At 36.8% G+C, this 12,626-nt stretch overlaps 1 protein-coding gene across 1 annotated transcript in view; it reads left to right on the forward strand.

Annotated features, from left to right (window-relative positions):
• Positions 1-12,626, forward strand: part of LOC139127896 (hyalin-like) — a 46,416-nt gene that overhangs the window by 3,383 nt on the left and 30,407 nt on the right. The window contains exons 6-17 of the mRNA XM_070693752.1: positions 1,333-1,575; positions 2,163-2,405; positions 2,998-3,240; positions 3,822-4,034; positions 4,648-4,860; positions 5,435-5,677; positions 6,270-6,512; positions 7,066-7,311; positions 7,894-8,136; positions 8,712-8,954; positions 9,538-9,684; positions 10,332-10,574. Of these exons, the coding sequence (XP_070549853.1) occupies positions 1,333-1,575; positions 2,163-2,405; positions 2,998-3,240; positions 3,822-4,034; positions 4,648-4,860; positions 5,435-5,677; positions 6,270-6,512; positions 7,066-7,311; positions 7,894-8,136; positions 8,712-8,954; positions 9,538-9,684; positions 10,332-10,574 (2,763 nt within the window). The remainder of the gene's footprint in view (positions 1-1,332; positions 1,576-2,162; positions 2,406-2,997; positions 3,241-3,821; positions 4,035-4,647; positions 4,861-5,434; positions 5,678-6,269; positions 6,513-7,065; positions 7,312-7,893; positions 8,137-8,711; positions 8,955-9,537; positions 9,685-10,331; positions 10,575-12,626) is intronic.

A 12,626-nucleotide genomic window follows, 5' to 3' on the forward strand; every position in this document is an offset into this window, starting at 1 on the left:
AGTCATCTACCTATCATTTTTAATTAGAAAATTGCAATGGCATGTAATTTTCAATCTCGCAGAACGAAAGTTGATGAATAAAACAATATATATCTCAATATATTAAGTCGAATGTATCCATTGCCTCCCATTCATTTGATATTTTTGACCATGTGAAACAATATAAGAAGTGTCACTTATCAAACAAAATTCATGAAAACTGGCCGACTTTCTCCCTTTATGTTTTTTGTTGCTGTACAGCTGTCGCAAATATAGACAAAATTGTGCCTGAAAATAGGATATAGTAATAATGTTATTATTGTTTATGAAGGGGTCAGTATGATAGTTTTCCAAAACCAAAATCATGACTGTCAACTTCTATGTACAGTGTTAGACTAAATGCGTTTTATGTCATAGTTTTCAATTCTGACTGTTTCTGATATATCACGTTTAAAATATACGTTGACTAAAACATTCTACGTAAAAGGCTTATATTTGGAAGTACTCCAACTCAAATTGATATCCGTGTTTTGACTGTGATTTGCGGTCACACAGACACAACTCCTCCAGTGGTCACATGCCCAGCTGATATTACTGTCGCAAATGATGATGTGAGACAACTGCAATGGTAATGTTCAGCGGCGAGTCGGCCACAGACAATTCAGGAACAACATCACCGTAACTTGCAATCCAGCTTCCGGTACAGTCTTTAGTGATGGCGACACGACAGTCACCTGCAGTGCTACTGACGCTTCAGGCAACACGGGAACATGTAGTTTTACAGTACTGTACAAGGTGAGTAATGACTCGGTTTATCATCATTGCCTAATTTTCTGATAATTTACAAGTCATCTTCCTGTCACTTTGAATTAGAAAATTGGAATGGATTGTAATTTTCAAAATTGCAGAACGAAAGCTGTTAAAGGAAAACAATGACTATCTCAAGAAAATTTGAGTTGTCCTAATGTCAGGTCAGAAAATCTTGTCTCTCTAGGTTATAAGCCTGTGCCATGTTTTGCTTCTTTTGATTAATGTTTATTTTGCTGTACAGCTCTCCCATATTATGACAGATATGTGCCTGAAAATAGTTTTAAAATATAATAATAATGATATTATTGTTTATGAAGGGGTCAATATGTTAGTTTTACAACACCAAAATCATGACAGTCAATTTATATGTAAAGTATTAGAATAAACACGTTTTGATGTCATCGTTTGAAATTTTTGGTGGTTTATGATATGCCGCGTCTAAAGTACACGTTCACAATAACATTCTACATAAACGACTTCTGTTTGAAAGTACTCCGACTCATATTGATATCTGTGTTTTGACTGTGATTTGCGGTCACACAGACACAACTCCTCCAGTTGTCACATGCCCAGCTGATATTACTGTCGCAAATGATGATGGTGAGACAACTGCAATGGTAATGTTCAGCGGCGAGTCGGCCACAGACAATTCAGGAACACCACCACCGGTAACTTGCAATCCAGCTTCCGGTACAGTCTTTAGTGATGGCGACACGACAGTCACCTGCAGTGCTACTGACGCTTCAGGCAACACGGGAACATGTAGTTTTACTGTCACTGTACAAGGTGAGTAATGACTCGGTAAAAAATCAATCTTCTAATTCATATGATAATGTGCAAGTCATCTACCTATCATTTTAATTAGAAAATTGCAATGGCATGTAATTTTCAATCTCGCAGAACGAAAGTTGATGAATAAAACAATATATATCTCAATATATTAAGTCAAATGTATCCATTGCCTCCCATTCATTTGATATTTTTGACAATGTGAAACAATATAAGAAGTGTCACTTATCAAACAAAATTCATGAAAACTGGCCGACTTTCTCCCTTTTATGTTTTTTGTTGCTGTACAGCTGTCGCAAATATAGACAAAATTGTGCCTGAAAATAGGATATAGTAATAATGTTATTATTGTTTATGAAGGGGTCAGTATGATAGTTTTCCAAAACCAAAATCATGACTGTCAACTTCTATGTACAGTGTTAGACTAAATGCGTTTTATGTCATAGTTTTCAATTCTGACTGTTTCTGATATATCACGTTTAAAATATACGTTGACTAAAACATTCTACGTAAAAGGCTTATATTTGGAAGTACTCCAACTCAAATTGATATCCGTGTTTTGACTGTGATTTGCGGTCACACAGACACAACTCCTCCAGTGGTCACATGCCCAGCTGATATTACTGTCGCAAATGATGATGGTGAGACAACTGCAATGGTAATGTTCAGCGGCGAGTCGGCCACAGACAATTCAGGAACAACATCACCGGTAACTTGCAATCCAGCTTCCGGTACAGTCTTTAGTGATGGCGACACGACAGTCACCTGCAGTGCTACTGACGCTTCAGGCAACACGGGAACATGTAGTTTTACAGTCACTGTACAAGGTGAGTAATGACTCGGTTTATCATCAATTGCCTAATTTTTACGATAAGTTACAATTTCCGTTCCTTTAATATTTAATATTTAATAAGAAAATTGGAATGGATTGTAATTTTGAAACTAGCAGAACGAAAGTTGGTGAATAAAATCATATGTACCTCAATAACTTGAGACGAACATATACATGGTCGCCTATATATTTAATATCGTGATTTAATATCAATACAAGGAGTTTCTCGTATCAAAACAAAATTCATGAAAAATTGCAGACTTTGTCTCATTTATGTTTTCATGTTGCTGTACAGCTGTCGCAAAGAATCACAAAATTGTGCCTGAAAATAGGATATAGTAATAATGTTATTATTGTTAATGAAGGGGTCAGTATGATAGCTTTCCAACACCAAAATCATGACAGTCAACTTCTATGTACAGTGTCAGACTAAATGCGTTTTATGTCATCGTTTTAATTCTGACTGTTTCTGATATATCACGATTAAAATTACGTTGACTAAAACATTCTACTTAAAAGGCTTATATTTGGAAGTACTCCAACTCAAATTGATATCCGTGTTTTGACTGTGATTTGCGGTCACACAGACACAACTCCTCCAGTGGTCACATGCCCAGCTGATATTACTGTCGCAAATGATGATGGTGAGACAACTGCAATGGTAATGTTCAGCGGCGAGTCGGCCACAGACAATTCAGGAACAACATCACCGGTAACTTGCAATCCAGCTTCCGGTACAGTCTTTAGTGATGGCGACACGACAGTCACCTGCAGTGCTACTGACGCTTTAGGCAACACGGGAACATGTAGTTTTACAGTCACAGTACAAGGTGGGTAATGACTCGCCTTAAAATCAGTTGTCTGCATTTTCTGATAATTTACAAGTCATCTTCCTATTACTTTGAATTAGAAAATTGGAATGGATTGTAATTTTCAAACTTGCAGAACGAAAGCTGTCAAAGGAAACAATGACTATCTCAAGAAAATTTGAGTGTCCTAATGTCAGCTCAGAAAATCTTATCTCTCTAGTTAATAAGCCTGTCCCATGTTTTGCTTCTTTTATTGTTTATTTTGCTGTACATCTATCCCATATTATGACAAATATGTGCATGAAAATAGTTTTGAAATATAATAATAATGATATTATTGTTTTGAAGGGGTCAATTTGTTAGTTTTACAACACCAAAATCATGACAGTCAATTTATATGTAAAGTATTAGAATAAACACGTTTTGATGTCATCGTTTGAAATTTTTGTGCTTTATGATATGCCGCGTCTACAGTACACGTTCACAATAACATTCTACATAAACGACTTCTGTTTGAAAGTACTCCGACTCATATTGATATCTGTGTTTTGACTGTGATTTGCGGTCACACAGACACAACTCCTCCAGTTGTCACATGCCAGCTGATATTACTGTCGCAAATGATGATGGTGAGACAACTGCAATGGTAATGTTCAGCAGCGAGTCGGCCACAGACAACTCAGGAACAACACCATCGGTAACTTGCAATCCAGCTTCCGGTACAGTCTTCAGTGATGGCGTCACGACAGTCACTTGTAGTGCTACTGACGCTTCAGGCAACACGGGAACATGTAGTTTTACAGTCACTGTACAAGGTGAGTAATGAATCAGTTTATCATCAATTGCCTAATTTTTACGATAAGTTACAATTTCCGTTCCTTTAATATTTAATAAGAAAATGGAAAGGCTTGTAATTTTGAAACTAGCAGAACGAAAGTTGATGAATAAAATAATATATACCTCAATAACTTGAGTCGAACATATACATGGTCACCCATATATTTAACATCTTGATTTAATATCAATTTAAGGAGTTTCTCGTATAAAACTATATTCATGAAAAATGGCAGACTTTGTCCCTTTTATGTTTCATGTTGCTGTACATCTATCGCAAATAATCACAAAATTGAGCCTGAAATAGAATATAGGAATAATGTTATTATTGTTTATGAAGGGATCAGTATGATAGCTTTCCAACACCAAAAACATGACTGTCAACTTCTATGTACAGTGTTAGACTAACTGCGTTTTATGTCATCGTTTTAAATTCTGACTGTTTCTAATATATATCACGTTTAAAATGTACGTTGACTAAAACATTCTAGTAAAAGGCTTATATTTGGAAGTACTCCAACTCAAATTGATATCTGTGTTTTGACTGTGATTTGCGGTCACACAGACACAACTCTCCAGTTGTCACATGCCCAGCTGATATTACTGTCGAAAATGCTGAAGGTGACACAACTGCAATGGTAATGTTCAGCGGCGAGTCGGCCACAAACAATTCAGGAACAACATCACCGGTAACTTGCAATCCAGCTTCCGGTACAGTCTTTAGTGATGGCGACACGACGGTCACCTGCAGTGCTACTGACGCTTCAGGCAACACGGGATCATGTAGTTTTACAGTCACTGTACAAGGTGAGTAATGACTCGTTAAAAATCAATCTTCTAATTCATATGATATTGTTCCTATCCTTTTGAATTAGATAATCGCAATGGCATGTAATTTTCAATCTCGAAGAACGAAAGCTGATGAATAAAACAATATATGTCTCAATAACTTAAGTCAAATGTATCCATTGCCTCCCATTCATATGATATTTTTGATCATATCAAACAATATAGGAAGTGTGACTTATAAAACAAAATTCATGAAAACTGGCCGACTTTCTCCCTTTTATGTTTTATGTTGCTGTAGAGCTGTCGCAAATATTAACAAAATTGTGCCTGAAAATATGATATAGTAACAATGTTATTATTGTTTATGAAGGGGTCAGTATGATAGTTTTCCAACACCAAAATCATGACAGTCAACTTCTATGTACAGTGTTAGACTAAATGCGTTTATGTCATCGTTTTAAATTCTGACTGTTTCTGATATATAACGTTTAAAATATACGTTGACTAAAACATTCTACGTAAAAGGCTTATATTTGGAAGTACTCCAACTCAAATTGATATCGTGTTTTGACTGTGATTTGGGGTCACACAGACACAACTCCTCCAGTTGTCACATGTCAAGCTGATATTACTGTCGCAAATGATGATGGTGAGACAACTGCAATGGTAATGTTCAGCGGCGAGTCGGCCACAGACAATTCAGGAACAACATCACCGGTAACTTGCAATCCAGCTTCCGGTACAGTCTTTAGTGATGGCGACACGACAGTCACCTGCAGTGCTACTGACGCTTCAGGCAACACGGGAACATGTAGTTTTACAGTCACTGTACAAGGTGAGTAATGACTCGGTTTATCATCAATTGCCTAATTTTTACGATAAGTTACAATTTCCGTTCCTTTAATATTTAATATTTAATAAGAAAATTGGAATGGATTGTAATTTTGAAACTAGCAGAACGAAAGTTGGTGAATAAAATCATATGTACCTCAATAACTTGAGACGAACATATACATGGTCGCCTATATATTTAATATCGTGATTTAATATCAATACAAGGAGTTTCTCGTATAAAACAAATTCATGAAAAATTGCAGACTTTGTCTCATTTATGTTTCATGTTGCTGTACAGCTATCGCAAAGAATCACAAAATTGTGCCTGAAAATAGGATATAGGAATAATGTTATTATTGTTAATGAAGGGGTCAGTATGATAGCTTTCCAACACCAAAATCATGACAGTCAACTTCTATGTACAGTGTCAGACTAAATGCGTTTTATGTCATCGTTTTCAAATTCTGACTGTTTCTGATATATCACGATTAAAATGTACGTTGACTAAAACATTCTACTTAAAAGGCTTATATTTGGAAGTACTCCAACTCAAATTGATATCTGTGTTTTGACTGTGATTTGCGGTCACACAGACACAACTCCTCCAGTTGTCACATGCCCAGCTGATATTACTGTCGCAAATGATGATGGTGACACAACTGCAATGGTAATGTTCAGCGGCGAGTCGGCCACAGACAATTCAGGAACAACATCACCGGTAACTTGCAATCCAGCTTCCGGTACAGTCTTTAGTGATGGCGACACGACAGTCACCTGCAGTGCTACTGACGCTTTAGGCAACACGGGAACATGTAGTTTTACAGTCACAGTACAAGGTGGGTAATGACTCGCCTTAAAATCAGTTGTCTGCATTTTCTGATAATTTACAAGTCATCTTCCTATTACTTTGAATTAGAAAATTGGAATGGATTGTAATTTTCAAACTTGCAGAACGAAAGCTGTCAAAGGAAACAATGACTATCTCAAGAAATTTGAGTGGTCCTAATGTCAGCTCAGAAAATCTTATCTCTCTAGTTAATAAGCCTGTCCCATGTTTTGCTTCTTTTATTGTTTATTTTGCTGTACATCTATCCCATATTATGACAAATATGTGCATGAAAATAGTTTTGAAATATAATAATAATGATATTATTGTTTTTGAAGGGGTCAATTTGTTAGTTTTACAACACCAAAATCATGACAGTCAATTTATATGTAAAGTATTAGAATAAACACGTTTTGATATCATCGTTTGAAATTTTTGTGCTTTATGATATGCCGCGTCTACAGTACACGTTCACAATAACATTCTACATAAACGACTTCTGTTTGAAAGTACTCCGACTCATATTGATATCTGTGTTTTGACTGTGATTTGCGGTCACACAGACACAACTCCTCCAGTTGTCACATGCCCAGCTGATATTACTGTCGCAAATGATGATGGTGAGACAACTGCAATGGTAATGTTCAGCAGCGAGTCGGCCACAGACAACTCAGGAACAACACCATCGGTAACTTGCAATCCAGCTTCCGGTACAGTCTTCAGTGATGGCGTCACGACAGTACTTGTAGTGCTACTGACGCTTCAGGCAACACGGGAACATGTAGTTTTACAGTCACTGTACAAGGTGAGTAATGAATCAGTTTATCATCAATTGCCTAATTTTTACGATAAGTTACAATTTCCGTTCCTTTAATATTTAATAAGAAAATTGGAAAGGCTTGTAATTTTTAAACTAGCAGAACGAAAGTTGATGAATAAAATAATATATACCTCATAACTTAAGTCGAACATATACATGGTCACCCAAATATTTAACATCTTGATTTAATATCAATTTAAGGAGTTTCTCGTATAAAACTATATTCATGAAAAATGGCAGACTTTGTCCCTTTTATGTTTCATGTTGCTGTACATCTATCGCAAATAATCACAAAATTGAGCCTGAAAATAGAATATAGGAATAATGTTATTATTGTTTATGAAGGGATCAGTATGATAGCTTTCCAACACCAAAAACATGACTGTCAACTTCTATGTACAGTGTTAGACTAACTGCGTTTTTAGTCATCGTTTTAAATTCTGACTGTTTCTAATATATATCACGTTTAAAATGTACGTTGACTAAAACATTCTAAGAAAAAGGCTTATATTTGGAAGTACTCCAACTCAAATTGATATCTGTGTTTTGACTGTGATTTGGGGTCACACAGACACAACTCCTCCAGTTGTCACATGCCCAGCTGATATTACTGTCGAAAATGCTGAAGGTGACACAACTGCAATGGTAATGTTCAGCGGCGAGTCGGCCACAAACAATTCAGGAACAACACCACCGGTAACTTGCAATCCAGCTTCCGGTACAGTCTTTAATGATGGCGACACGACGGTCACCTGCAGTGCTACTGACGCTTCAGGCAACACGGGATCATGTAGTTTTACAGTCACTGTACAAGGTGAGTAATGACTCGTTAAAAATCAATCTTCTAATTCATATGATATTATTCCTATCCTTTTGAATTAGATAATCGCAATGGCATGTAATTTTCAATCTCGAAGAACGAAAGCTGATGAATAAAACAATATATGTCTCAATAACTTAAGTCAAATGTATCCATTGCCTCCCATTCATATGATATTTTTGATCATATCAAACAATATAGGAAGTGTGACTTATAAAACAAAATTCATGAAAACTGGCCGACTTTCTCCCTTTTATGTTTTATGTTGCTGTAGAGCTGTCGCAAATATTAACAAAATTGTGCCTGAAAATATGATATAGTAACAATGTTATTATTGTTTATGAAGGGGTCAGTATGATAGTTTTCCAACACCAAAATCATGACAGTCAACTTCTATGTACAGTGTTAGACTAAATGCGTTTATGTCATCGTTTTAAATTCTGACTGTTTCTGATATATAACGTTTAAAATATACGTTGACTAAAACATTCTACGTAAAAGGCTTATATTTGGAAGTACTCCAACTCAAATTGATATCTGTGTTTTGACTGTGATTTGGGGTCACACAGACACAACTCCTCCAGTTGTCACATGTCAAGCTGATATTACTGTCGCAAATGATGATGGTGAGACAACTGCAATGGTAATGTTCAGCGGCGAGTCGGCCACAGACAATTCAGGAACAACACCACCGGTAACTTGCAATCCAGCTTCCGGTACAGTCTTTAGTGATGGCGACACGACAGTCACCTGCAGTGCTACTGACGCTTCAGGCAACACGGGAACATGTAGTTTTACAGTAACTGTACAAGGTGAGTAATGACTCGGTTTATCATCAATTGCCTAATTTTTACGATAAGTTACAATTTCCGTTCCTTTAATATTTAATAAGAAATTTGGAAAGGCTTGTAATTTTGAAACTAGCAGAACGAAAGTTGGTGAATAAAATCATATATACCTCAATAACTTGAGTCGAACATATACATGGTCGCCTATATATTTAATATCGTGATTTAATATCAATACAAGGAGTTTCTCGTATAAAACAAAATTCATGAAAAACTGCAGACTTTGTGTCATTAATGTTGATGTTGCTGTACAGCTATCGCAAAGAATCACAAAATTGTGCCTGAAATAGGATATAGAAATAATGTTATTATTGTTAATGAAGGGGTCAGTATGATAGCTTTCCAACACCAAAATCATGACAGTCAACTTCTATGTACAGTGTCAGACTAAATGCATTTTATGTCATCGTTTTAAATTCTGACTGTTTCTGATATATCACGTTTAAAATATACGTTGACTAAAACATTCTACGTAAAAGGCTTATATTTGGAAGTACTCCAACTCAAATTGATATCTGTGTTTTGACTGTGATTTGCGGTCACACAGACACAACTCCTCCAGTTGTCACATGTCAAGCTGATATTAGTGTCGAAAATGATGATGGTGAGGCAACTGCAATGGTAATGTTCAGCGGCGAGTCGGCCACAGACAATTCAGGAACAACACCACCGGTAACTTGCAATCCAGCTTCCGGTACAGTTTTTAGTGATGGCGACACGACAGTCACCTGCAGTGCTACTGACGCTTCAGGCAACACGGAACATGTAGTTTTACAGTTACTGTACAAGGTGAGTAATGACTAGCCTTAAAATCAGTTGTCTACATTTTCTGATAATTTACAAGGCATCTTCCTATTACTTTGAATTAGAAAATTGGAATGGTTTGTAATTTTGAAACTTGCAGACCGAAAGCTGTTAAAGGAAACAATGACTATCTCAAAAAAATTTGAGTAGTCCTAATGTCAGCTCAGAAAATCTTGTCTCTCTAGTTAATAAGCCTGTGCCATGTTTTGCTTCTTTTATGTTTATTTTGCTGTACATCTATCCCAAATTATGACAGATATGTGCCTGAAAAAGTTTTAAAATATAATAATAATGATATTATTGTTTTTGAAGGGGTCAATATGTTAGTTTTACAACACCAAAATCATGACAGTCAATTTATATGTAATGTATTAGAATAAACACGTTTTTATGTCATCGTTTGAAATTATTGTGGTTTATGATATGCCGCGTCTAAAGTACACGTTCACAATAACATTCTACATAAACGACTTCTGTTTGAAAGTACTCCGACTCATATTGATATCTGTGTTTTGACTGTGATTTGCGTTCACACAGACAACACTCCTCCAATTGTAACATGTCCAGCTGATATTACTGTCGAATATGACAATGGTGGCACAACTGCAGTTGTATCATTCAGTGGCGAGTCGGCCACCGACAATTCAGGAACATCACCAGCGGTAACTTGCGATCCAGCTTCCGATACAGTCTTAAGTGATGGCGACACGACAGTCACCTGCAGTGCTACTGACGGTTCAGGCAACACGGGAACATGTAGTTTTACAGTCACTGTACAAGGTGAGTAATGACTCGGTAAAAATCAATCTTCTAAGTCATATGATAATGTGCAAGTCACGTTCCTATCATTTTTAATTAGAAAATTGCAATGGCACATAATTTTCAATCTCGCAGAACGAAAGTTGATAAATAAAACAATAGATATATCTCAATAACTTAAGTCCAATGTATCCATTGCCTCCCATTCATTTGACATTTTTGATCATGTCAAACAATATAAGAAGTGTCACTTCTAAAATAAAATTTATGAAAACTTGCCGACTTTGTCCCTTTTATGTTTTTGTTTCTGTACTGCTGTCGCAAATAATGACAAAATTGTGCCTGAAAATAGGATAAAGTAATAATGTTATTATGTTTATGAAGGGGTCAGTTAGATAGTTTTCAAAACCAAAATCATGACTGTCAACTTCTATGTACAGTGTTAGACTAAAGGCAATTTATGTCATTGCTTTAAATTCTGACTGTTTTATGACATGTCGTGTTTAAAATATACGTTGACTAAAACATTCTACGTAAAAGGCTTATATTTGGAAGTACTCCAACTCATATTGATATCTGTGTTTTGACTGTGATTTGCGGTCACACAGACACAACTCCTCCAGTTGTCACATGCCCAGCTAATATTACTGTCGAAAATGATGATGGTGACACAACTGCAATGGTAATGTTCAGCGGCGAGTCGGCCACAGACAATGTTTTTTTGAGTGCTCGTAAATAAACCAATTCGAAACGTGCTCTCTATTATTTTATAACATGCCATTAATAAAATATATCTTTCTATTAGCGAGTAATTATAATTATCCCCCCTGTCGCTTGTACAAAATTTCTTATCACGCCTAAAAATTAAAAGAAGAGAGAAAACTGTCGTGCATATGAACGAGAACATTCGGAAAGAATGCTGGGATTGATTTTAGAAAGGCGCCCTCTGTGTCAATAACTATATGCAAAATTTTCCCGTTTTTAGAAGTAACGCTGGTTTTCAGCTTACAGAATCCGATGTTTGGCGGTACAGTTACTATTGCAATGTTAATGATGGCACAATACGTCCCTTGTTAAACACAATAGATAGTAATCATGGTAAAATTGCAAATTTATGTCAAACTTTTTTACACATAACAGAAAATCTATAGGCCTACCTTCAGGGTCAGACATCGTGTGTGCATCTGGCCGATACCGGATTCACTGGACGAGCCATCTGTCACCAAGAGGGCCAAATGTCATGGGTGCGTTTGGGCGCACTGTTCTCAACACGAGAACGGTGCTCGGATATGCCGAGCGAGCTCGATTCTCTTCGCTACATTTCCGGAAATAGCCGATCTTTGTTCCGAGAACGGAGAACACAACCCTGGTCTGTACCGGGAGCAGACGAGAACAAGATGGCGGAAACCAGCCGCGCGAAAATGAAAATGTTAGTGCTATGTTGCTATTGTATGAAGAACGTCTCAGGATACAAGTCGAGATAGGTGGATTATTATTACAAGTTTGATCTTTCCAAACATGTGATGTTTTTCGGTTCTGAAGTGTTGTCAAAAATTTTCGAGAGTATTAAAACTGTTGTACAAATACAACGAACGTCTTCAACGTAATATTTGGGTAAAGCTTCTGTATGAACGATGATTAAAATATAGCGCTACCACTATAGAAACAGGATCTCCTTCGTGTCAGTTGTCTGTTGCCGTGACTGTAATTACATTTGTACCAAGTTAAGCCAAAGCGAGGCCGTGTCGTTTGGTCGTCAAGAACAAGAACAGCCATCGGAAGCTCGCCCTCGTCGGATGTTCTCCTGACAAGAACGGTACGCCCAAACGCACCCCGTGTGCGTGAACTGTCATCAGAGGGTAAAACCGGTCATACTTGTACAAACGTATATAGAAAGTAACAATTCATTCTATTTTATCCTTTATGATTACTAATCATGAATCGATACAAATAACATTTTTAATCTCAACGCCTGGCGCGACACCAAGGGCTGTCTTTAGTGATGGCGACACGACAGTCACCTGCAGTGCTACTGACGCTTCAGGCAACACGGGAACATGTAGTTTTACAGTC

The sequence above is a fragment of the Ptychodera flava genome, unplaced genomic scaffold (genome assembly GCF_041260155.1).
Source record: "Ptychodera flava strain L36383 unplaced genomic scaffold, AS_Pfla_20210202 Scaffold_39__1_contigs__length_1403739_pilon, whole genome shotgun sequence".
NCBI classification, from domain to species: domain Eukaryota; kingdom Metazoa; phylum Hemichordata; class Enteropneusta; family Ptychoderidae; genus Ptychodera; species Ptychodera flava.